At 42.3% G+C, this 27,973-nt stretch overlaps 1 protein-coding gene across 4 annotated transcripts in view; it reads right to left on the minus strand.

Annotated features, from left to right (window-relative positions):
• The window catches only part of sbno2b (strawberry notch homolog 2b), a 152,623-nt gene that overhangs the window by 69,389 nt on the left and 55,261 nt on the right, over positions 1 to 27,973 (minus strand). For 3 of the 4 annotated variants that reach the window (XM_078555941.1, XM_078555940.1, XM_078555939.1), the window contains exon 5: positions 886 to 1,026. In XM_078555941.1, coding sequence (XP_078412067.1) covers positions 886 to 1,026 — 141 coding nt within the window. Of the gene's footprint in view, positions 1 to 885; positions 1,027 to 22,178; positions 22,327 to 27,973 lie in introns of those variants that run through there. The other variant, XM_078555942.1, reaches the window with a different exon arrangement.

Consider the following 27,973-nt stretch of genomic DNA (forward strand, 5'->3'; position numbering starts at 1 on the left):
TACAGACCTGTCAGTTTGTCATCAGTTGTGAAGAAGTGAAGAATTGCTAGCATCAGAGGCAGGGCAAGGGTTTTAACCTCCAAGGATGGATGGGCTGGGGGTAGTTAGGAAGGTGAAGGGTGGAGAGCGATAAGACTACAAGTATGAATTGGGGGCAGGTGAAGAGTGCTAATATAATTGAGGGAGGGAGAAAATTGTGTACACAGCGATAGAGATGGTTCGGTGGCACAATGCCGACATAAACTGAGGGCAACTGGAAAAGTATTTGTTTGAACAGGGGGAAAGCATGCAATGTAAACTGTGGACTGGGAAACGAGAAGATTGCCAATATAAATTGGGAGAATGAAGAAGAGTGCCAGTGAAAAAATGCTGCAATTTTCCAGTGGCTCTGTTCATCATCTTTTGAGTCCATGAACAGTGCTGAGGCCAGCCATGAAAATTTTCTCAAGTTAGATTTGCGAGTGAACTTATGCTCCAGCTCGGGGGAAGGATTTCGTCTCCACAATAGATGTAACAAAATTATAATCACTTTCTTTCTAAAGAGCATTACAGTTTTGTTCCATTTGCATATCCCATGGCTGCTGACATACCCTACTAGTACTCCTCTGCCAGTTATGCCAGCCAAGCAGATCCATTTTCACTGTGCGATCAGGAACAGACCTCTCAATGAGGATATCTATGGACCTCCTCTTTGATAGAAGGTGTTCTATATCCTTCTTGGTTGAGTCCTCTAGGGAATACCATTATTCCCTTGTAACTAATAACTATTTGGAGCACCACACAATTAAGTGCCAAAATGATCAAAGTCCTGAATTTTCAATGTCAGTGTATCATTGTTATCAACAAACTGTGAAATATATCCAGCCATATCCTTTCAACACAGACCTCTATATTGGACTGTAGGCTGCTTGAATCCCAAATACTTGGATTAAGAACATCCAGATTAAAATCCTCAGTATCGGCAATATCAGACAGTGATGGATCAGGTGAAGAGAAAAGGGAATTATCATCCACACAATTGAAATCCTGAAAAACAGAGATGAAAAATCAATGAAAGTAAGGTAAATATTGTGACACTTCTTGCTGAATGCTTGAACAAGATTTTTCGAAAGGTGACTGGTCTTGGTGCTACAATTTTCTGCTTCTTTATAAGGTAACACAATTGTACTGCCAGGATATTATCAATAATCTAGTTCCATTGGCCAAGGTTAAATGCATAAAATTATTTTGTATAATACTGTTTGTAAAATGAAAGTTTAAAGTCATGCATTTTACTTTTAAAATATAATGTTTTCTCTAGAGGTTTAGAAATATAATACTTTTCTTTTTAGTGGAATGACAAAATTAAAACACCCCTGAAGCTAACGCCTGTGTCCCAGGGAAGGAAGGAGATTGACTCAACCACAAAGCTCATGGGGCCAAGGACATACAAGCTTTGAACATTGTTAATCACATGTAGACTTGAACCAATTAAAAGACTGTTCAAAACTATACATGTCAACTACCTAAGGAATTACCCTTAAAATAATATAGCTAATTTAGAACCTCATACTCTTATTACTGCTATGGATAGTGCTCAGTATCCATTCATACTGATTTATCAGGTTACACTGAATTGCCTCTGTAACCTTTGCTACTCGTTTTAACTAAACCTGTCCATTAATGGTTTGCTGCTCAACTACTCAACAATGCTGAAGACACAATGCTGTAGACAGTATGTCTATTAAGCATTTGTGTATCAAAATTTAACCATAAGTTGTAATAAATAAACAATATTTAGTACATGATTTATGGTCTCTTATCTTAATGATTTGGCAAGAGTTAACTCACTCAGTCAACAGCTTTAGGGTAAACTAAGTTCATTTTGATCCAGGTTTAAATGCAAGCAAGTCAGGCATTGTTCATCTCTACACCTACACTGGCAGTTAAAACTCCAGAAAATTCCTTATAAGGACGTAAAGGAGATTAAGGGTTCCTTGGCATATGATTGTCAGGATATGCACACACAGGATGGGTTAGGATCGCATTGCACAAGTTTCAATTTTGAACAACCCCTCCAAACCCTTTCCTACTTGTTGCGGAAGGGGGTTACTGTTAATATTGATAGCAATATTTCTGGACAAAGTATCTGTTTTATTGCTGCAATCCGCATGTTTTATATTGGGAAGCACCCCAATACTTATTATCTTCCTAGGCAACAACATTTTCTAATTCTCCATGCTTCTATTTGGATCTTTGAGTATTACATGTGTAGAAAATGCAACTAGATGAATTAAAAGAGATTTTATGACAAGAAAAAGATTTACAGATAAAATTAATCTAAAGCAGCTACTTTTTTTAAACAAGAAAGGCCCTCTTGTAGCAACAGAGGGTCATGTGCAACAATCCCACTCTAGCCTTCTTCCACCAAGGAGAAAGAGAACTTTCTTAAGTAAACTGTCCAACAAAAGCGCACCTGCTAATACATCTGTTTACCAGACCAGTTTCTCTATTGCCTCAAGGCAGAAGCTTGGCTGAGGTAGATTTCAAAGGGAAAAATACATGTACAAAAAAAAAATTTTGAGTGACAAGACTTAATCCAATTAACACTTCAAGCTTTCAAGATGTGCATGGAGTCCATCAGGTGCAATTCAAAGATAAGAAATATATTTAATACTGAAAAATACAGTGCAGGAGTGTTAACTGTTTATAGTTAGATACTTTTACTTCTTTCTTCCTATTTCCTCTGCAAAGATATAACGTCATTACTGGATAATGGTGCTCCCATGCTTCTGCCAATGTTCCTCTGTGCTAAGCTATTAAGAAGGCTGGCATGTAATATGATGAATTTTGCTCTGACTTTCAGTCCCCAGGAAGGTGCATCTACTTTATCTAGCCACTGTCCTGGTTCTCCTTCCACAAGAAATTACTGTGTAGGAATTGGCAACATGCCATGGAGTTCAATCTTTGCGCTGCACTGAAGTTTTTCTCATTAAGTTTTATTGACTATTTTTACCACATGTACGTAAGCTACAAGTTGTGATAGAATAAGTAGGTATTTTTTTAAAAGAAAAATGACAAAAGTGAATGTTGGAATGAAAGGCTACCACTTTGAGTACAGGACCTCATAAATTAAATCAATTCAGAGGTGTACATTTTTCCAACGGCAATAATTTAAAGTTGATTCTAATAAATCAGAACAGGCTTTAAAACCTGGCATGGTTTGATGAAATCTTAAATGTTGACAACAGATTACAGAGACAATCCTCAATATTACTCTTAATTTACTTCCTATGTCAATGAGGAGTAAAGTGTAGTGCAACAGTCACAGCAACTAGAATTAGCTTTAAATAAAATCAATTCATTTTCACTTTACATTTCTGCTAAGTTCCAATAATCACAGTTGTGTATTTATCATATTTCACAGAATGTTTTGCTCGACTGACGACACTGCTAAAGCAAGCACTGAAACAGTTCTTGGAAATATTTTGATTACTCTGAGGATTTTAGAGGATATGCCAGCTACTGACCAACCAATTGAAAACAAACGAGTAGACATTACTTAGGTCTTTTCCTGTTTGTCAAATACTGCAACAGGGTGAACTTCCATCAAAAAACTTCCACAGAAAACCCACATCCAATAACGTTAATGCCAAAGTATAAATCTTTACATATTTAATAGCCGAAAGTCTCCAGAAGAAAACCATTGCTTTAGTTCCCTGATTTCTCAGTTGCATTCTATGTTTTAGAGAATTCATGTTCTTTTAAAATTAGACAAAACATCTGTATAGAAAAAAGGCATTGAACAAATATAGCTCATTAATCTACATACTAATTATTTTGTTCATTATCTGATCCCGGTAATTTTACGTCTCATTCTAAATATTTTTTACTCTATCAAATTGTGTTCAAACATGGTTAATAAACTCAGGCTACTTTACTTGAAAGTGCATTTGACAGGAGCAAATTGCATTTCGGAAGAAAGGTCCGTAACTGAACCAATAACTTGGCTGTTCTTTCCACAGATGTAATCAACATGCTGTGTGTTTTCAGTTCTTGTCATTTCTGTTTTCAATTTCTAGCATCCGCCATATTTTGCCAATTTTTTTCTTCATTTCTATATTATTAAATCAATAAGATGCAGGATGTGACACTTATTTCACCAAGCACCACCCAACCAGAAGATACTATCAATGATGTATGGTGGCTTTTCGGCCACACAGCATTACATCTGAAAGGTACTCATTGGCTGTAAAGCACTTTGCAACAGCTGGTGGTTATTGGAGGTGCTAAATTATGGCAAATCATTTGTTCTTTTTTCCTATATTCTTTTCTTTCCTATATAACTGCGTCATAGACAGTCTCACAAGATGATTATAGTTCATTAATTGATTAATTGGTTGGTGCTAACTGGTTCTACATTAATAATTGTAGGTATCTGAGGTTTTAACTTGATGTGGGCAAATGTGACAGGAAAACAAGAATACATGCTGGCTATAAGGCAGTCATCTCGTAACATGAGAGAAACTTTCTAGAAATAATTTCTATATCTGAAAAGTACAAATCTTTTTAGCAAAGGAATATCATAACATTTGAGCTGGGTAGAAGGGTTTTCTTATAGTGTCCAATATTAAGCAAGATCAAAGTATTTCTAAGCAGCCATTCACTACTGTTGTGCAAGATCTAAATATATCTTAATATATGCATTCAACACCAATTTCAAATAATTTAGGAATGAGCTGATGGGAAACAAAACTTAAAAGAACAAATGAGTTTTGTACCTTTATCGGTAGGACAATTACTTATTGAAATACTAAGATTGTGAAAAGGGATGAGTGGTTGAGATAGAAATTATCCAAGCCGTGGTATTGGTTCTACCCTTCTGGGTAGGACACTGCAGTAATAAACTCAGACAGATCATTTCAGGCATTTTTATGAAAATGTTAATAAGATGTGTAGGGTAGAATCAGTGGCACAGCTTGGACAATTTTTATCCCAACTAGTGGTACAGGTTCAGTTAAATGTCAATCCAGTGTAAAAACAGAAAATGCTGTAAATAGTCAGCAAGTCTGGCAGCATCTGTGGGGAGAGAAACAGCTATGTTTCAAGTCAATGACCTTTCATCTCAATCTAGTGTGTGTTTGATTCTCTCATCTATTCTGAAACTCAGTTTATAATATGTAGAGTCATAACTGTGTGGAAAATGATATTGTGAATAACACAGAGAATTGTGAATTTACAATGATTCTAGTCTCAGAAGAGCTTACTATAATTAAGCCACATTTTTTCACAATCATTAGTGAAATTTCATTTTTGATAGATGTTAAAAATTATAATTAGTCTAATGGTAAATCAAAAAGTTCCAGGGTGGAGAGAAGTGAGTGTTTGGGGCAGGGAGTGGCCATGATGTCCTTTGGACTGGAGCCTGTTGGAAATCACGAGACAATCGAAAGTGTGAAATATATAAGCAGGGAAGCGTGGGGAGGCAGGCAAGTATATAATTGGTTTGTTGAAGAATCAACATGACGGCAGGTACTGAATCATGATGTCAATAAAAATAGAATAATCATAATTCATAACATAGTTCTAGACAATCATTAAAATAAAGTATAAAATAGTGATTTTACACTTTCGCAATGCTCTGATGCCCTCACCACCTCCACTAACAGTTCACAAAGTACAATTCCAAACAGCCACCATATGGTCAGGTATCCAACACCTGTGCATAAGGCTTATTTATCTCAAAACAGCAGTGCAATCACTTAATCAGGATGCTCAGAACTTTGATGAACAGCATTTTAAATTCTTGAATGTCTCCTTTATCTTTTACTTGTATCTACTCAACTATACTTTAAATATTAACATTTTGTTTTTCTTAAGAATATGTTAATACTTTAAATATGATCAGAAGATACTTTTTTTTATTCTTTCATGGGATGTGGACATCGCTGGCAAGGCCAGCATTGGTTGCCCATATCTAATTGTCCTTGAAAAGGTGATGGTGAGCTGCCTTCTTGAATTGCTGCAGTTTTTGTCAAAGCGTTTTGTCTTGCACTCATCAGGACAATTCACAAGAAAATAATGTCCTGATGAGTGCAAGAGGAAAAGCTTCGACAAAAAACATCTCTTTTTTCAGCAATACTCAAGTTCTGTAACACCAAATGACTATTAATAGTGCACACTGCTATTTTGAGATAAATAAGTCTATTCCTTTGCATGTGTGGTGGAGGGAGTGAATATTTAGGTTGGTGGATGGGTGCCGATCAAGCAGGTTACCTAGTCCTGGATGGTAAAAGCAAAATACTGCAGATGCTGTGACAGATTATTCTATCACATTCCTGACTTGTGCCTTGTTATGACGGACAGACTTTGAGGAGTCAGAGGTGAATTACTCACCTCAGAATTTACAGCCTCAGACATGCTGTTGTAGCCATAATATTTATATCACTGGTCCATTTCAGTTTCTGGTCAGTGGTAATTTCCCCAATCTTGGTGTGCAGGGGACAATTTCAAAGTTTGCGGATGATACGAAGCTTGGGAGTATTGTAAACTGCGAGGAGGACAGTGTAGAACTTCAAAAGGACATAGACAAGTTGGTGGAGTGGGCAGATAGGTGGCAGATGAAGTTCAATGTGGAGAAGTGTGAGGTGATGCATTTTGGTAGGAAGAACATGGACAGACAATATAAAATAAGGGGTGAAATTTTGAAGGGGGTGCAGGATCAGAAAGACCTGGGTGTATATGTGCATACATCATTGAAGGTGGCAGGACAGGTGGAGAGAGCAGTTAATAAAGCATATAGTATCCTGGGCTTTATTAACAGGGGCAAGGAGAAAGGAGGCTATGTTGAATTTACATAAGACACTTGTTACACCTCAGCAGGAGTATTGTGTACAGTTCTGGGCGCCACATTGTAGGAAGAATGTGAACACATTGGAGAGTGTGCAGAAGAGGTTTACAAGAATGGTTCCAGGGATGAGAAACTTCAGTAACAAAGCTAGATTGGAGGGGCTGGGACTGTTCTCCTTGGAGAGAAGGTGGCTAAGAGGAGATTTGATAGAGATGTTCAAAATCATGAATGGGCTGGACAAAGTAGATAGGGAGAAGCTGTTCTCGCTCATAAAAGGATCAAGAATGAGAGGGCACAGATTTAAAGTGTTTGCAAAAGTAGTTCAATGTGGAGAAGTGTGAGGTGATGCATTTTGGTAGGAAGAACATGGACAGACAATATAAAATAAGGGGTGAAAGTTTGAAGGAGGTTCAGGAGCAGAAAGAAATGGATGTATATATACATAGGTCATTGAAGGTGGTAGGACAGGTGGGGAGAGCAGAAAACACTTTTTCACACAACGAGTAGTACAGGTCTGGAATGCATTGCCTGGAAGTGTGGTAGAGGCAGGTTCAATCGAGGCATTCAAGAGGTAATTAGATGATTATTTGAATAGAAACAATGCGCAGGGGTGCGGGGAAAAGGCAGGGCAATGGCACCAGGTCATAATGCTCATTTGGAGAGCTGGCGCAGATATGATGGGCCGAACGGCCTCCTTCTGTGCCATTAAAATTCTGTGATTCTGTGATGTGGATAGTGAGGGATTCAGCAATGGTAATGCATTTGAATATCATGGGGAGGTGATTAGATTCTCTCTTGTTGGAGATGGTCATTGCCTTGCACTTGCATGGCACGGATATCATTTGCCACTTATCAGCCCAAGCCTGAATGTTGTCTAGGCCTTGCTGCATTTGGACTCGGACTGCTTCAGTGTATGAGGAGGTGCAAATGGTGCTGAACATTGTGCAATCATCAACGAACATCCCCATTTCTGATCTTATGATGTAGGGAAGGTCATACGAACATAAGAAATAAGGACAGGAGTAGACCATTCGGCCCCTCAAGCCTGGTCTGCCATTCAATAAGATCATGGCTGATCATCTAGTGTTTCGATTTCCACGTTCCCATCTAACCCTGATAACCTTTGATTCCCTTGCCTAACAAGAATCTATCTACCTCTGCCGTAAAAATATTCAATGACCCCGCCTCCACCACCTTCTGAGGCAGAGAATTCCAAAGTTGCACAACCCCCTGAGAGAAAAAAATTCTCCTCATCTCAGTCCTAAAAGGGTGTCCCCTAATTTTAAAACAGTGCCCCCTAGCCTGTGGGGTTTCTCTTCTGTACCAGTTTGGGGCAAGTGGATGGCCCTGCTTGTGTTTTATGCAGCTCAATATCATCCATGTACATTATCTTAGTATGTTCACACGCATAGTAACAAAACGACAGAAGAACAAAGCAGCCTGAAAGCAGGAGGAGGGAAGGCAGAAGGAGAGAAACTCCGTTGCATAAGAATTGCAGGCTCCGTTCCAAGCAGCAAGGACATCGAGTGGGCCCCGTGTTATAAAACTGTGTATTTTCCATTATTAATCATAAAAACATTCGGCAGGCAGGCAAGAATATACACTATAATAAGAATCTCAAATTTCTTAATTTTAGTTTTTTTTTCAAAATATGACAGTCAAAAAAAAAAACATCACAAGCAAATTGATGGAAGATGTTTTGTAATGATTTACTTTTATGATGCACTCTTTTGCAATAAATGGGTGTACACACTTTTCATTCAAGTAGAATGAGCCCCTCCCTAATTCGAGGAAATCTCAAATTTCCTGCTTAGTTGCATTTTTACTGGTTAAATATATATTTAATATTTTAAATTACAAATCAGGATTTGCAACTGCTACGATGGCTGCACCTAAATATGTAGTCTCCATAATATCAGCTGCACATCCCCTTGCTTAGCAGCTTGCAAGCTTTATTTCATGGTTAGCTAAGAAAATGTATTTCCTTACTATAAGTGGATACTGCCAGATAATCCAGAATTTCTTTCAAAATAATGTGCATTTAAGTGCACTGAGCTCCCAAATGTTTACTGTACACCGAGTTTGTTTTTCTTTTCTGGCTGCTGATTTCATTATTTTGCACCACAAAAATGTCAAATGATTGGACAAGAAGTACACAATAAAACACAAATGCATTTTGTCCAAACATCTGCCAGATTTAGCAGTTGTGCAATCTTTGGGTTCACAGTGGTTACAGAGATCCTGACAGATTTCTAAATTTAAAAAAATTGCACTTCTTGTTCACAAAAACCATTCTACCATTTTTTTAAATACTGCTTTTCTTTGCTTACATCCTGTCCTGCTATAAGGAAATAGTTTCTCCCTTGCTGCACTTTGCTTTTTCTGTTTGTTGTAACATGCCTTTAAGGGATAGCAGCATGACATCACTCGAAGGGGAGTGTCATGTGATCCAGTCTTAGCTTCACTTTTGCTCCTCAGCAGAGCGTGCACACACACACAGTGCTGCTGCTGATGTCTTCAAGTTTTCTATCCATGTATATCTGTTCTCATGTGCCTAGTCTAAATAAATGAACCCACAACGTGTTTGCACAACCCCTTATGAGCTATTGGTGCCTTTATATCATTATAACAACATGGCATGGTGCTTAGCAGTGGTCAAACAGTGTGACAGCAAAATTAAGTACAGGTACAACATAGTGGACAGCCTTAGATTGTGCTACATGGCATGAGAGGACCTCGATGTTTTGGTCATAACACAGCAATGTCACAGCGCTGGAGTGTGCTGAAATTGCAGCTTGGTGAGCGCACAGAAAAGCTTTGATGACACAGTGCCGAGATAGTGCTCAAATAAAGAGCTGTGAACACATCCACTCCCATGGAAGCGTTCCAGAAAGATCTGCTAGACAAGCCCAAAATATATAGCATTGAAGAACTACTCGAGGATGTAAGTAAGTACGAAGCAATCCTCACAGGTTGACAAAGCTTACAAGTTCTAAGTACAACCCCAGTTGTTGATGCAGTTACTAGAACACCCAAACCTAGCAAAACATGTGGAAAGTGTGGCCTTATGCATCCACCAAGGAAATGCCCAGCTTTCCAGCAATTCTGCAAGGCATGTGTCAGAAAGGGCCATTTGAAGGAGCAGTGCACTAAAGCAGCTATAAAGAGCCGTGCACTGATCCAAACAGACTGTACAAACGGGTACCTTCAGGCAAGAAGAATAATTATCAGTATCCCATCAGAAATATATATGAGGTGCTGGACGAACCAAAACATGACGATGAAATATGCGACAAGACAAAGAGCAGTGAACAAATGTTTCACACTGTCAATCTCATGGGAAACGCAGATGCTGTCATACCATCTGAGGTGTTTGCCAAAATCCAAATTATCTGTCATAAGAAAATTGGCAACTAGCTGCTATTGGCCAAGATTGACACAGGGGCAAGGACCGACATGTGACTTCTGCAAGTTCTAAAAGGCGCAACTTTCAGTGTACAATGGTTCACTAATTCCATGTGCAGGGTGCATAGTCCTGGAGTGCAAGTGCAATCAATTCTCCTGGGCATCACAGCTGTTCTACATCATGAGAAACCAAAGGCCCAGAAATTGTAGATCCATCGACATGCCATGACCTCACACTAGTAACTATCCATTGAATTAGTTAGACATCACAAGGCAGATCAATTTCAGAAACTACTCCTATTGCCTCAGTTTATAACCTGACATCGAAATACCTGGAATGTTGACAAAATTCGCTGTTTCAAGGGAGCTGCAACGTTATGCGTGCAGGAGAATGCAAGTGCGTCAACTGATCGAGTACATTTTGTACTACGCAAATGCCAGCAGTTACAAGAAGAAATGGCGAAAGATTCCACATTACAAAAACCGTGTGGCTGGCCTGATTCAAGTCAGCATGTCCACAAACACTTGAGACTATTTTGGTCTTATCAGGACGAGCTAGGCATCTCCCATGGAATCATTTTCAAAGGCAGGCAGGTCATCATACCAGAATCTTTGCGACTTGATGTTCTTCAACAACTTCATCACTGACACATGGGTACAGATCAGGCAGAGAGACAGTCTATTGAATGGGTATGAAAAGTGACATTGAAGTCGTTGTCAAGAAGTGCGAGGCATGTCAAGGGCATATGCCAAGTATCACAAAGAACCACTGATTCCACATGAAGGTCCTATTCATCCATGGTCCAAAATCGCATCCATTTCATATCCATGGCACTGACTTCGCCATCATTGACTACTTTACCAAGTACCCCATTATTTGACAATTGCACAATACATCAAGCACAATTGTCACGCACATTCTAAGTGCCAATTTCAGTTTATTTGGTGTGCCAGAGAGATCATTAAGGATAACAGTATGCAATTTATTGGTAAGCAATTTCAGAGTATGTTGGAGAAGTGGAATATCGATCACACTACTTCTGCTCCTCATTACCCTGGATCTAACAGTCTAGCTATATGATGATTCACATGGTGAAATCCCTAATTCTCAAATGTAAACAAGATCTACACATTGCAATGTTACATCTTAGAGCCACATCTTTAAGTGCAACTACTCCATCACCAGCAGAGCTCATGTCTGGTAGACTGGTGCATACCAATTTACCTACTCTTACCCATTCTACTCTCAAAAAGGAGAAAGCAACTTTTAAAACTACAAGAGAAGATGACCAACCTACACAATAAAAACACAGGTATAGGATGGCTAAGTTTACAGTTGGAACAAGTTTGAATCTAGGATCACACAGAAGGTATGTGGCAATCAGCTGAAGTGACAAAGATTTGTTCAAAACAAAGGTTTTATGAAGTCATTACACACAAAGATGCAACAGTGAGGAGTAACCGAGGACAAATTAAATCCACTCCAGCTCCTCACTCACCGTACAGTCCTACTGCATCTAGGACAAGATTCAAAATGCAACCAGGAATAACATCCGAGAATGACAATCCCACAGGTCACTGAGTAATTAAAGAAACCTCCAGTCAGAGTTACCATTACAAGATTTGGGCATATCAGCAGATTATCCCTACACTTTAGAGACTCAGATTCATCAGTTACATACACTCATGTAATGGTAACTAAACATGAACATGTATTGCAAATAGTGATACATCTTTGGAAGGGGGAAAGTATCTTTAAAAAGAAAGGGGGATCTTGTATTATGCCTTTAAGGGATATCAGCATGACATCACTAAGGGAAGTGTGTCATGCGATCCAGTCTTAGTTTCACTTTTGCTTCTGAGCAGAGCACAGCTCTGCTGCCGATGTCTTCAAGCTTTCTATCCATATATATCTTCTCATGTGCCTAGTCTAAATAAATGAACCCACAGCGTGTTTGCACAGTCTCTTATGAGCAATTGGTGTCTTTATATTATTGTAACAACACAACAGTGTTCTGCTCCTTCAGATCTGCTTCTCTCACTCTCTTTCTCTTCCAACTTTTATTTCCTCTTTGTGATTTCTTTCTCTCCTTCACTTTCACTTGTTTTTCCTGCTCTTCTAGTTTCTGTTTATCTCGCCAAACTGATGTCCCGACTGCCCCTCAATCAGACATAAAAGGTCCCTTGGCACAATTTGAAGAGGAGGACATCCCCCGGTAGGCTGACCAACATTTATCCCTCAATAAACGTCACTGAATCTGTTTAATTCCCATTGTGTTACTGCTGTTTGTGGGATCCTGCCATGCACAAATTGGTTGCTTTATTTCCCTACATTTCAAAGATACTTAGTTTCTTCTCCCTCTTTGTTTCATGCCTTTTTCATGCATTTGTGTTCTGACTCTTTCCTCATTTTTTTGTCTGACTTTTCAAATTCTCTTATCCCCTTCTTTCTTTGTTGCATTTGGCAGATCTATTTTCCCTCCACTTCCTATAGCATTGGAGTTGCCATATAGAGGGGCCAGGGAATACTGCAAGAAGAAGGTGGAGCTGGACAAGTCCTGAAGTGACACAAGCCCTTGGAAGGAACAGACAGTGGAACATTAAAAGGAGCTGGACAGAATGATTTCAGAAGGAACCAGGTAAGGAGTTACTGAAATAAAAACTGATATGCCAACTCAAGAATACAAGAAATAGGAGCAAGAGTAGACGGCATAACTCGCTGAGCCTGCTCGGCCATTCAATACAATCATGGCTGATCTTGACTTCAACGCCATTTTCCCGCCCACTCTTCATATCACTTAATTCCCCGAGAGGCCAAAAAATCTGTCTATCCCAGCCTTAAGAGTACTCAACGATGGTGCACCTACAACCCTCTGGGGTAGAGAATTAGGTGTCAAGCAGGACTTTGTTTATCATCCAGGAATAAGTTGTATCAGTGCATCTAGCACAACACCTTAAACATGTTGTGTTCTCAGAACGTTCTAACACCTCAGGGAGGTGTTCTTTCCTACTCTGTAGTTGAAACCAAAAGCAGACCACCACTCGGCACTGTCAAGATTCTGACTTTTCTGGTTAAGGTTAATCTACTTAGACTGGTCAGAAAAATGCTTTTCATATTTGAGCTGCACAGGTCTTCTCCAGGGGGAGAATTTTCCCCATGTCGGACAGGCTGTGCAAGCCATGCGGGAGTGGACCCGATCGCCGCCCACGGGCGGGCCAATTAAAGCCCGCCCAGCCTTTGCAAGGCTGCTCAGAATGGCCGGGAGAAGAGCACATCAGAGGGGCAATGTGCATCACTCAAGTCCAGAGGGTAGGCCATCGGGGCAGGCCAGGCCGGAGGGTAGGCCATCGGGGCAGGCCAGGCCGGAGGGTAGGCCATCGGGGCAGGCCAGGCCAGAGGGTAGGCCATCGGGGCAGGCCAGGCCAGAGGGTAGGCCATCGGGGCAGGCCAGGCCAGAGGGTAGGCCATCGGGACAGGCCAGGCCAGAGGGTAGGCCATCGGGGCAGGCCAGGCCAGAGGGTAGGCCATCGGGGCAGGCCAGGCCAGAGGGTAGGCCATCGGGGCAGGCCAGGCCAGAGGGTAGGCCATCGGGGCAGGCCAGGCCAGAGGGTAGGCCATCGGGGCAGGCCAGGCCAGAGGGTAGGCCATCGGGGCAGGCCAGGCCAGAGGGTAGGCCATCGGGGCAGGGCAGGCAGGACGGTAGGCCAGCGGGGCAGGGTGGGCCATCCGGGTAGGCCAGGCCAGGGGGTAGGCCATCTGGGTAGGCCAGGCCAGAGGGTAGGCCATCAGGGCAGACCAGGCCGGAGGGTAGGCCAGCGGGGCAGTGTGCCCCTCGTTTCTTCGATGAGTGCCTTGCTGCCTTCCTGGAGGAGGTGGCAGCATGGCGGGAGGTCCTTCTCCCGAGGAACGGTAGACGGAGGCCTCTCCACCTGACCAAACGTGCCTGGGAGGAGGTGGCCGAGAGTGTTAGCTCCCATGATGTGGTGCGGAGCACATGGGTCCAGTGCCGCAAAAGATTCAACGACCTCCTACACTTGGGAAGGGTGGGTACCATGTTGCCTCAAGTCACTTTATGCAGCCGTCATCCATTCTCCCCAGCACCCATCCCCACCCCGGCAACTCTTGAGTACAGTAACAGCATTGAATCCTTCATGGCATGTATCCCTCGCTGGATGTGCCAGCTGGTATTGCCCAAACCTAGTTCACCCTGAGAGGGTTGAGCTAGGAGGCATTTGGCATCTGCAGCATGTGTGACACTGACACCCAGGGTATAAAATGAGGTTGAAAGTCAAGGATCTGCACCTAGGCATAGTGCTGGAACTGGGAAGCATGTCAAAGTCATGGTGCTAACATGATGGGAGGGGAGCTTCCAGTTGGCGGGGCACCAAACCATCTGCTGGTCTTTGCGCTCCACGTGCTTGTGCCTCCTCACTTAGCAAAGTGACACCTTGTGGTGCCACATGTGAAGGAGGCAGCATTTGGGCAAGTTGGGGGGGGCGTCAGCCCTGGCTTCTTTGGGTGAGCGTGCGGTAGCTGTGGGGTGATGAAGAACTGGAGTCCTGCAATGTCCCACTCTGGCTAGGTTGGCAGGAATGTGATGGGAATTCAGGTGCAGGCTGAACTAATCAATGCTCTTCTCTCCTTTTCAGGAGAAGACTGTACACAATTCTGCAGAATGGATGGGGATTCGCTGAGGCCATGCTCAGTTGCCGATCCTAATGCCTTACGAGCAGCAGGCCATGGATCTGGAGAGGCGCCATGCCCCCAGGTCCACCGGTGGCGGTGAGGCTGGGGTGCCACAGGGAGGTATGTTTGGCGAGCACTCGGGTCACCATGTGCACTCAGGTCACCATGTGTGTCCCAGAATCAATGGCACTGCTGAGTGATTGAAGTTAGCAACATGGGTTGACCATTGATTATGGAAGGATGAGCGCATAATGATCTGGGGGAGTGGCATGCACATTGACATTGTCTGCACTGTAACTAATCAAATGTCCTTTTTCTTCCTTTCAGCATCACCGGAGCAGGGCCGGGGGGAGAAGGCAGAGAGCCCACCTCTCACCCGAGGCCCCGGAGGAAATCCATTCACCAGCGTCACATCATCTCTGTCAGGCAGGCACCAGCGCAGATACTAACACCTTGGTGGGAATTAGCTCTTGGGCCAGTGTCCCAGGGCACAGCGGTGACGGCACTTCACACTCGCTTGAGGCACAGGCAGAGACAGAGAGTGCCCAGGTCGCCAGCAGTCGGAGAACTGGTGAGAACCAAGCTCATGCTCGGTCGGTGGCTGGTGATGTGCCTCTGGAGTTGTCCGTGAGGCAGCAAACGCTGGAAGTGCAGCAGGGTATAGGGGACGATCTGGCGGAGATACATGAGGCTATGCATGGCATGGTGCCTGTGCTTGAAGAGTCCACATGGAGCATTACCAATGCAATGAGCCTCACGACTGAGTGCCAAGCTTCCTCCATGGAAAGAGTGGTGACTTTCGGGGAGAGGCTCCTCCAGGAGACCAATCAGGGCCTCCTGGGGTTGCGCTCGGACTTGCAAGCCCCTACAGCGGCATTGGCCTCAGCCAGTGTGGGAGATGGTTTGGGCACCAACCTTCCCAGCTCGGTGCCCATCCATCTATGGTGAGCAGGGAGGTCTGAAGCAACCTCACGTCGGCGCAGCAGCTGCCTGTCGTCTCTGCAGGCTCCTCCCAGGGCGCTCCAGATGAGGGCAGCAGCTACTCCGCCCCTCTGCCAGTGACCATGGCATCCGATGAGGCTGTGGCAACTGGGGAGAAGCCAGGAGGGAGCATCAAAGGCTCCACGGGCCAGAGGATGTCCACCAAGGTCATCGAGGCCAACAGGACAGCACAGTGAGCAGGATGTCTCAGATGCCGGTGCCAGCGAGGGGGCAGCACCGAGACATATCACCCGTAAGGGTAAATTTAAGGCACATTAGGCACACCACAGGTTTCTCACTGGTGCTTTTATGTTGGCCTATAGTAGTTTATTGAAGATTTGGTGTGATGTCCAACACCTTTCTTTTTTTGGTTTATGAAGTTACATTTGTTCCCTCAATAAATTTTGACATGTTGCCATGCCTCAGGGTGATTCCTTACTTCTGCAAGTGGACCGAAACACACGATGTTATGAGTGAGTTGTTTGACATTGAGCTTCATTGACAAGGGCCTTTGTTAATGTTAGTATCCAGGCAGATTTAGCACTCAGGTATCGAGTATGGAGCCTGCAGCCCTGGCGTGTGTTGAAGGTCCATCTGTGGTGGGGCTAGCTGAAGGTTCGTTGGATTAAAGCCTCCCGGGTGTCCCTGCCTCCCTGGTGTAAGCTCGGGTCAGCGTCTACCCCCTCAGCGTTCTCCTGTGCGTGCTCATCCTTGGACTCATTGCTTGACTTATTGTGTGCATCCAGAGCAACTGCGTCTATGTCTTCCTCATCCACTGTGTCACCCCTTTCCAGCACCAGGCTGTGGAGGGCGCAGCATGCAACCACTATCAGCGACACACGATCTGAGGGGTATTGGGAGACTCCTCAGAGATCACCCACCGACCTCTGGAAAGAGCCGGAGACATAGGAATTGAGGACAGCTATGACCTTTAAAGCCAGTGGCATGGGGTGCCCACCCACACAGTTTGCTGAGATCTCAGGGCCTATCATCCGACAAATGGAGGTGACTGCCTCTCTTGAGAGTCGGAGCCTCCTTCGGCACTGCACCTCAGGCATACTGAGGTAGCTGCTTCGCTACCTGTAAACCCTGGCAGCAGGATAGTGGCGTCTTCTGTGGCCCCTTCCGCTTTGGACTTCCTGTTGGCCCTGCACCCCTTGTTCCTGCGCCTCTCCTCCCAAAGGTGGCTCCCCTGGAGGCTGAATGTGGACTCCTGACCTCCTTCCCTTCTGGCCCTCCCTTCCCCCTCAGAGGAGGTGCCTCCAGTGGAGAGCGTAACTCCCATTCCCAGGCTAAGAGAAGGCTTCCTGAAAGCTGCAGGCCCCAAAAATGATTTTTACTGTAGAGTTCTGACCAAGACTTCTACTCCTCCCCAAGCAGCTGGCATGAGTTTTGAAGTATTCCTGCTCACACAGGCAAGTATAAGTAACTTTCACACTTAAATACCTGAAAGATCATGTTCGCAACCCCACTCACCCCTCTTATCCCACCTGTGGATGAGGATTATACAAATGTCTCCTACCCACCAGCCCGTTGTCCTGAAGATCGCATGGGCTGCGAAAAGTCATATAATAGAAATCATATTCAATTGCTGCAAGGGCCTTAACTGGCCCGTCAATTAATGGCGGGCGCCCCTCCGAACTCAGTGCAGGGCCTACCCCCGCATGCCAATGGGAAAATTCTGCCCCAGCGGTTCGGGAATCTTTTGGCTGGAAACCAAAAATATAAGCCACACAAAACATTGTTTACTCATTGCACTGTTGGTTTTAAATCCAGTTTAAATTAGACAGATTGCACAGGATGATTGGCAGCCAAAGCAAACGGATATATCTACCCAATATCACACATTTAAATTTCTAATTATAAATACACTATGAAACTACGGTATACAGTATTTCTGGAACTCGTTCTCCGTCAGCACTTTCCACATATGGAAAGATGATTAAATAATGCACTTGTTCTCGTCATTTATCCTGTGTGGCTGGATGATAGAATGTAAAATCAGAAGCATTTTCAGTTTACTGCACAAAATTACACATATTCATATTGAAAACAAGCTCCCAGGAGATCATATTAAGCTAAATTGCAGACTACAGTGTGGCTCTGATGATGAATACTACAAATACTTCCCTCGTGGTCAAGGACACAACAGTGTCTTGCTTTGGGGAGGGGGGGGCTACTAGTAGGGGAGAACCAGGAGAAAATAATCTGAAAGAATGTGAAAAGTTAATGCTTCTCATGAGTTCTATACTTTTCAAATGGTCACCCTTCTCTATTCATTAGAAAGAGCAGGACTTTTAAAAAAAAATCTGTTCCATTTAAAATAGAAAAAAATTAGAAAAAATGATAAGAGCTAACGGCACTTCAAATGCTTTGAAAAAGTAACGATTATTCCTAAAGTAATAGCACAGGATATACGCGTAAAAGTAAAACTAACAAATTTGAACTCTTATCTTGCAAACACGTGAATGCATATGATTGCCAGTAAATATTTCCCAATACGTAGGCAGGGCAAGTGTATTGCACAATCTCTTTTTAAATAGATGTGCCTGTATCATGCACCGTAATTCTACAAATATAAGTCCTACTTGAATTTAAAAGCACACATCTTGTTAAATTTATGAAAAATGAACACATCACAGGCACTGGATACTACTTACACCTCTTACACTATTTGCCAAGTCATGGTTTATAGAACATTTAGTGTGTTTGAAAAAAAATGGTTCTGTACATATGGATTTCTTCCTCCTGTTGTTAAAACCAACCTGTTCAGAACTCAGTATGGTTTTAAAACCAGGGAGGGACAAAGAGGAATGAAAAAGACATAGCTGTGACCAAAACAAGTAACTCACTTTTTCCCACATAAGTCCTTGCAATTGAGGAAGCTATTGAAACAAAAATACATTTGTCATTTGACACAACAGTCAACTGTTTTGAAAAAGATTTTTAAGTATGTTTTATTGATTCCAACAACTTCCCCAATCACTGGGAATATTCTGAGCAGGTGAGTGGTGCTATAAGTGCTTTCCTCACTCATAGACGTTTACAGCACAGAAAGAGGCCATTCGGCCCATCATGTCCATGCTGGTCAACAAAGATCTGACTACACTAATCCCATTTTCCAGCGCTTGGCCCATAGCCCTGGAGGCTTTGGCAACTCAAGTGAATACCTGAATAGGTCTTAAATGTTACAAGAGTTTCTGACTCAACCACCCTCTGGGTGAAAAAATTTCGCCTCAATCCCCTCTTGGCCTTCTACCTCTTACCTTAAATCTATGCCCCCTGGTTATTGACACCTCTACTAATGGAAAAAGTGCCTTCCTAACCACCCTCATAATCTAATACACCTCTATCAGGTCCCCTCTTAACCTTCACTGCTCCAAGAAACACAGCCCCAGCCTATCCAATCTTTCCTCCTAGCTCAGACCCTCCAGCCCAGGCAGCATCCTGGTAAACCTCCTCTGCACCCGCTCCAGTGCAATCACATTCTTCCTATAATGTGGTGGCCAGAACTGCACGCAGAACTCCAGTTCTGGCCTAAACAACGTTTTGTACAGTTCCAGCATAACCTTTTTGCTTTTGTATTCTGTGCCTCAGCTAATAAAGGCAAGTATCCCATATGCCTTCTTAACCACCTTATCTAGCTGCCCTGCTACCTTCAGGGATCTGTGGATATGCACACCAAGGTCCCTCTGGTCTTCAGTACTTTCCAGTGTCCTACCATTCAAGGTGTAATCCCTTGCCTTGTTAACCCTCCCCAAGTGCATTATCTCACACTTTTCCAGGTTGAATTCCATTTGCCACTGCTCTGCCTACCTGACCAGTCCACTGATATCCTCCTGCAGTTTACAGCTATCCTCCTCACTATTTACCACCCTCCCAATTTTCGTGGCATCCACAAACTTCTTGATCATGCCCCCTACATTTAAGTCCAAATCATTTATGTACACCACAGACAGCAACTGCTTCTTTTGCCATTACTGGTATTTACAATGGCCAACAAATCAGCTCAAGACACAAGTGTTGTTCCTCCACTTCAAACTTGAAGGCAACAAAATAGGACAATAAGTTTAAAACATTGAAAAATTCCATTTGGCCCATTTGTCTCTGCCTATAGCTCTTTGCTAGGGCAATGCAAAGCTAACCCCACTGCTGCATCACCACACTCCATGTCTTCCTTTGCTTTAAATCCCAGTAGCAAAGCATTTTAAGGTCATACACTGTGGAAAGATATTCCTCTTCTCAATTTCTTAGTTACAATTTTAAATTAGTGACTTATTGCCACTGTCTCCCAACCAAAGGAACAGTCTTACCCTATTCATCCTATCAAAATCCCTTCAGAATTTTAAAAACTTCTAATAAATTTCTTCTTAGCATTTGCTAGTCCAATGGAAAAAAATATTTTGTTTCCCTTTGTTATTATTCTTACTATCATCCTGGTGAATCTATTCTAGATGCTCCTGGTGGCCTTAATGTCCCAGCAGGAGACTGATACTGCAAATGAGTTATCAGACTAACATGTGCATACTCCAAACATAATTATTGCCATTTAACATATCTGTTAACTTATATGTGCAAAGAAGTCCTGCAAATTAAAGCCACAAATACTAATTGTTTTTGTTTTAAAGTTTAGAATGGAAAAATATTTTTAGGTGCTGACGTTCATTGCATAGAGCAATCATGAAATCCTAACTTGGCAATTATATTTTTAGGCTGGATTTTCCAAATGAGGCTGCTGCTAGTAAGGCAAGGCTTCTGCCTGACACAGACAAATCCCATGACCATGGTTGAACTTCTAGCCCAAGATGAGAAGGAAATGGCAGACAAGCTCTAGTGCAGAGTTGAGCCAGACTTGGGGTGGAGGCTTGCTTCAGCGCACCTCTGTGAGTTGCAAAACCGGCCTTGTGTTAAAATAAATTTTGGAGGCCGCTCCTGGGTTCTGTGCTCTGCGTCACTTTAGAGTCCATTCTTCCAAAGGCCTAGAATGCTGAATATAGAATTTAACCAGCAGCCCCAGCGAACAAACTGGGCAAGTGACACAAAATATAGCAGAGGCAGGATTTTCCTTGTGGAGATTTAATTTGCTTCCACATGTGGTCAGATGCTTTACAGGCCACCAGATTCTCATGTCCGGAGACTGGGGAGTGAAATGGAATGGGGGAAACAGGGATGTATCACAATGTACTTCTAAGAAAAATTCCATTGATGCTGACCCAAATATGCTGAAAAAGCACAGGAAACCAACTGTGTCTGTGACCTTTAAGTAATGCAATCAAATAATTAAATATTTTATTCTGTTCATGAAGCATTGTAGCAACAACAAAGGGGGCAAGAATACCTAATTTTACTTGGTTTGGCAGATCATCAAACTGACTTTTAAATTCATGATTTCAGTGCCACTAGACATTCCTGTTAGGGAATTGCAAATCGGATAAAGTTCTGTAAACTGTTCCACTTTTAACCAGGTTAGCTACGTAACCTGTGTCACATTGAGAATTTCAAACTGAAAGCGCCCTCCTCCCCACCCTCTCACCAATAGCAGGACTTCTACTGAAGTTACTACATAACTGGCCTCAAACAAGAGTCACGCAATTTGACATACTCCCAAGTGGAAAGGAAGCCTTCACTTCTTACTGCCCCTAAAGCAACCAGCCTAATCAGTAACGCATTGGAACACATAAAAAATTAACTATATATTATGAGAATTAAGCTGTTACTACTGATAATCCAATTTTATCTGAGACCATTAATAAAGACCTCGGTACTTAATTTGTCAAATTCAGCCAGGTCAATTCTTTCCAGTGTAGAAATTGGAAATCCTTTTAAACCAGGTTTCTGTGTTATGCCAAAAAATTTCATGGTGAGAGTTTCTCCAGACAATATTAAAATCTTAAGAATTTAATAAAGTACAACATCACAACTATAGGTCATGTTGACTTTGAAATTCTTCGCTACTGTAAATTACTTTGTAGGAGTAAGTTAAGTTCAGCATGCAAAGTTAAGATTTTATTTTGCTCTAGGCAGCAGATACAATTTCTCTTCAACTGGAGCTTCAGAAAAATTACTATTGTTTCAAAATGGATTAAAAAACAGGAACGAGAAATTGGCTCGATAACCACTTCTAACAATATAGGTTTGCTTTTTAAAAAAGAAAAAATGCTTCATTTACAAATGCTCTTTTTGGAAAAGCTGTATAAACAGTATAGCTGGTGTTTCAATAAAACAAAACCCAAAACAGTAAACCACAAACATTGTAGGTAAAAATGTTAATGTTACCTTGTTGAAAAGCCTCCAAGCAGATTCTATTTTATTATACAAATGCATTTTGGGCACGAGATCCATTACAAGCAGTGCTAAGAAGTATTTAGACACACAACAGTGCTAAAAGGTACTGCCTGTGAACTTCATATTCACAAATAAAGGGACAGGAGAAAGAATAAGCATGCCGTGAGGCTCCTCCTTCCTTTTCCTGTCACCCTTATTTGCATATCTGACCGAAGGTTAGTCATCAGTCTGGCTTAAAACTTCCTTTGAGGAAGAGAGTATTTACAGGAAATGATGCTCATTTGGTGAGCAAAATTACCGTCAGTCATCTGCAAATTACTGTAAACTGCCCAGTTTAACCACCGCAACACCGTAAACAAATTGGTATGGGCAATTACAAGCACAAAGTTCCCTAAAATTATTAAAAATTATTAAACATAATTATTAAAAATATGTTTTGGGTATACATTTGAAAGCATATTATTTTTCCTTGCTATCTTTAAATACTGAAAAACTGCTTCTTGTCATTTTGCCAATATCTAACACTAACTAATCTGATGACAGTATTTTCTTGCTCCTTCAAAGTGTTCCTTGCTCTAAAAATGTAAAAAAAATTCCAGTAATTTAAAATAAGTAATTTAAATAAAGAAAGGACTTGCATTTAAAAAGCACATTTCATAGCCACCAGATGTCTCAAAGGGTTTTATAGCCAATAAATCACTAGTTACTGTTGTAATTCACTTTTGTGATGTTTATTGCAGTGCATAAAATACCGAACATACTATAACATTGGGTACATGGGCATGTTGCCTGCAGACAGTTGGTGCACATCAAACCAGGAAAAGCTACCCTGGGCAATATTGAATTGGCTGCCAATTAAACACCTCCCTCGTTAATTAATTGTGTTGATTTCAATGGGAAAGAACATTGCAAAGGACATATAATACATACGGGAGTTTGCATTATTTGTAACACATGCCAAACTCAATGCAGAAACGTGAAATCATAAGTAATATTATGGTTGGCAGACTGGCTAGCCCATTGCACTGGCTGCACAATGCAATTTCCAGTGAGAGTCCCCTCAGTACTTCAAGCCTGAATGCACCTCATAAAGAGAGATTGCCTTTATTGGATCCAAATACCAGGGGATTTGCTACATGGAAGCTGTAAAAGTTTCAGAATGATTGGCATGAAAGGGATGGTGAACCCAAATTTGCCAATGCTTCTCTAGAGGTGTTTCTGTAAGCTGTAAAGGCCGGGGAGATGTCCTATTCCGCAGGAAGAAGAAGCAGCCCAACACTCTCACCAAGAAAACAAGGATGAAGGTGTTAAAAGTAGTGGCCAGCACAAGCATCACCCAGAAGAGGTGCATCCAGTGCTAAAAAAGGCTCAATGATCTCACTAGGTTAGGTTAAGTTTAGCTCTTCCATTATTAATCTCTTGCATTGCATTTGCTCAGTGTTCATTTCCACCCTCCTCCGCCATTCAAACCAATCCCCAGTCGTGCATCAATTTGCTCATCACCGATCACAACACACTATACTATATCTTATCTTCACTCCTAACACACTTATGCGACATCGTTGCCACTCATGCCATCATTTTCTCATCTATTCTCAATTGCTCAACTTGAGCCTCCTCTCATCATCCTGTTCACTTTACACTCAAGTCACATATCGCACCCTTTCTTCTTTCCCCTCTCACCTTACACACTACATCTGGAAGCATTACAAACTTTCACTAATCACTCATAAACTCTCTTCCTCTTCTGCAGAAGAGAGCGCACAATAATATGGAGACGGGCAGTACTGCTGGAGGACCATGGCACTTTGTGATCCTTAGCCAGGCAGAGCAAAAAGCATTGGCTGTCAGTGCCAGTATTTCAGACAGCAAGGTTGGTGGCTTCTCTCAGCAGGGTGACTGTTTTTCACTTGTACTCCATCAACAAGCAACTGAACCATCAGTAAACTTCAAGATCTCAGCCAGTATGGCCAAGCCTTTCATGCATACCTATCTAGCTTCTCATTGTCATCTTAACTCTTCTCCCTTGCTTCTTCCCACTTAGCCTTTCACACTACCTAGAACAATTGCTACCTCTTGTCACATGCTACATTCCTCCCAGGTACCTGTGCAGAAACTGGCATTCTACATGGGGTTGATAGCGAATTAGGGGGACCTGTATCTGGTGATTCATATAGCAAGAATTGGCAGTGGTGACAGGGACAGTCCAGGCAACGATACAACATACGCCCCCACAACTCTGCCCAGAGATACTGAAATCAGAAGTCCTGCCTAAAAAAATGAAAGTACTTCAGGCACACCAGCAACTGAGTTTTTGGCAGGCTTGCCAAACACTTTGTTCACTCTGCCAGGAAGGATGAAGAAGCCCACTTCCAGTGTCTGTGAAGAAATGTCATATGGCATTTCTACTCTGAAACCTACCCTGAACCATGTGGTCACCTCTAGGCACATGGCATCAGGGCGGGTGGGGGGGAGAGTGACAGAGAGAGAGAGACAGTGGCATAATGGTAATGTCACTGCACTAGTACTCCAAAGGCCCAAGCTAATGATCAGGGAACACGGGTTCAAGTCCCACCACAGCAGCTTGTGGAATTTTACTTTTTACTTTGATTTTACTTTGATTAATAAAATCTAGAATTAAGTAGTCTCAAATTGTCATAAAAATGTCCTTTAGGGAGGGAAATCTGCCATCCTTACCCAGTCTGGCCTACATGGGTCCATATCACTATCCTTTGCGCTTTGGTGCAAACTCAAATGGCCATCATACAGATATACATATAGCTCTGTTTATTTCACCTTGATGAAACTGGTGCACTGACTAAATTGGGCTTTTAAAGTATTATTCACCTCCTGCAGTCTGCTAACCCATATGGCATTAAGAGTGATGAGCCAAAGCTTCATGGAAGGGAGGCTGACAATGGGCCCTCTCTCAGGCTGTCATCACGTCTATTCCTTCACTACCCCTTTACTAATACCCAGTATGATACCAGAATGCCGATTGGGCCAGAATGCCCCAGAAGTTCAGGAGTAGTCGTCTATAGTCAGGTCCTCACTGGCTCGAGTGGTCAGCAGCTGTAAGGATCTTATGAGCCCCCAATCCACAGCAGCTTACCACTAGCTTCAGCGTCTTGGTTTTCACTTTGTAGAGGCAGTCAAACCATTAAACCTGATTAAAGAAAGCACTTGGACATTGTTTTGGTGTATGCATTAAAACTTTCTTCACTTTTGGCATTTTGATCTGCACTGCATTTGCGGAGCAAGTTACAAGTCTGCTTTGTCAATATATCCTTGATGTGAAAGTTTGTTGAATGACATTAAGGTTGTAAAATTTACCATTAAAGGATTAGTGACTATGGGTGGCAGCGACGTTAGAGCAAGGGCGGTTGGTCTCAGTGAAACTCGGCTGAGGTGTTTAGGTGAAGCACTGAGCTGTGTGTGTCTCCTTTGTTTCTTGAGCCACTAGGTTTTCCTCAGGCTGTTCTTCATGTCCATCAGTGTGATCCACATCATCAAATCAGGACTCATGTTGCCACCCTTCATCCTGCAGCTCCATGTTATGAAGGACACAGCATGCCAAAATGATTCACTAGACTCTAGCTGCGGAATATTGTAGGGAGGCCTTGGGCCTGTTAAGGGATCTAAATCTTAGCTTGAGTAACCCTTTGGTTAATAAAAGCTCCTGGCTGGTCTGATGTCATCAAAGTCACAGGCTCTCTTATTCTGACTGTTTTGTTAACTCTAGTCCTGACTATTGCAAAGCACTCTTGGTTGGGCCCCCCCATTTTCTAATGGCATAAAGTTGAGGTCATTAAGTACTCTGCTGCTCATATCCTAGCTCACACTAAGTCCAGTTCATCCATCGTCTTGTCCTTGTTGACCTACACTGGTTACTAGCTAAGCGATGATTTGCTTCTAAAATTCGCATCTGTTTTTTTCAAATCCATCCATGGCATGCCCCTCTACATCTCTGTAATCTCCTCCAGCCCCACAGCCTTTTGTGCTCCTCCAATTCTCGCCTCCTGAGCATTCCCACTGTTAATCATTCCATCATTGGGGGCCATGCCTTCAGCTGTCAAGGCCCCAAGCTCTGGAATTCCATCCCTAAATCTCTCTCTTTCCTCCTTTATAACGTTCCTTAAAACCTACCTCTTTGGCCAAACTTTTAGTTATCTTCCCCAACCTCCTCGTGTATCTCATTGTCAAGTTTTGTTTGATCATAAAATATCTTAAGGCACACTACAGGATCACTAAGTTGTTTAATTAGAAGTTGTTATTGTTGTTTACATCTGTCGCAAGTAGCATCTATCAGCTGATCCTGGAAAATAGTGCATTTGTGAGCTGCCTGACGCACTTGAGTAGCTGACTGGAATACCGATAAATGTCCCCTGTAGCAGCCTGGAAGGATCTGAAGCTATTAAAGTTGAGGATGGTGGCTACTTCCAATACTCCTAACACGACATGGGCCTTCTGGCACAGCAAACAACTAGGCTTTGTTTGGAGGATGCTGAATTCAGCGACTACCTGCCTGGACAGTGTTAGCTTGCCATTAGCTACCCATCAGATAGCTCCAGTAAGGTGACCCTTGGCCTGCCTATTCTGTGAGGTGGGTGCAACCTTTCGCTTGCAGGTTCCTTGACTTGCTGTCGTCCCATTAGATGGTCAGCATTTGGGGAAATTTATGTTTTGTGTTTAACACTTCTTCAGGACTAAAATAAATTTATTTTCTCTACCACTTAGCTGTGCATTTCCAGTACTTTTTTTTACATATTTCTTTTTAGCTCTAGTAAGCTGTGATTCTCCCTTGTGCCTTGGGGTTGTGTCCTGGACTTTAGCATGGTTATGAAGCAGTAAGAGCCAAGGACAGCTAAAATAAATGCAACACAATTAAACAAATCAGGAAAGACCAACAGCAGTAACCAAACAACTGCCTGAAAAATTAACATTTTACCAATACTACTGAAGCAGCACTGTCATGTGGTGAAGAATACTTACCTTGCAGTTATTTAAACATATTCATCCTGAAACAGATTTTTGGTACTACCATTCAGAAGGATATGAACAGATCAAAATTCAGAACACATCTAATCAACTTTTTTATTATGAAAAGGAAATGATTACAATTCATTGCTACAAAACATAGCCGGAGAATGGTTAACTTATATTCTTGTTAAACTTGATGCAGGCCAAGTATGACAGGTCAAATATGTCGTTCAGGATTCAGCCAACTCAGTTAGTGGTAGACAGCCACAGTACATTCTGTGCTCTTGCTTCCCTCAGAGGTTTATGCAAGCGATGAGGAATATGAATTCATCAACTTGTTTTAGTCCAGAAAACTAGTTGGTGAAGGATAGAACTGGAGCCAATCTTTACACACTTTTCTATTTATTTACAGAATTACACATTACAATCCAAACCAAACAACCACAGTTTTAGTGTGTCCATTTATATAGGCTCAAGTGAAACCCCAGTTAATGTCCACCACCTGCATATAATTGAACACAATTAATATACAATTAACAAGGGAGGATGAGGGCAGGAGGTGGTTCATTTGACTTGATTTAGTCTGACTTGAAGACTTCATGGAATTTAGAGTCAATGTTGAGATTTCTCAATTGGCTTACACCGCTGTGCTATATCTCTGGTGGTTTTCCTGCCGGTGGGATGGTTTTCCCAACTTGGGCACTGCTCCAGAAATGTGTGAGCAGTTGTTTAGGTTGGTTGGTGTGCCACAAAAATCTTCATCAGATACAATTCTTGGGTCAATTCTAATAAGTCTGTCCAGTATT

The sequence above is a fragment of the Cetorhinus maximus genome, chromosome 13, assembly GCF_964194155.1.
Source record: "Cetorhinus maximus chromosome 13, sCetMax3.hap1.1, whole genome shotgun sequence".
NCBI classification, from domain to species: Eukaryota; Metazoa; Chordata; class Chondrichthyes; order Lamniformes; family Cetorhinidae; genus Cetorhinus; species Cetorhinus maximus.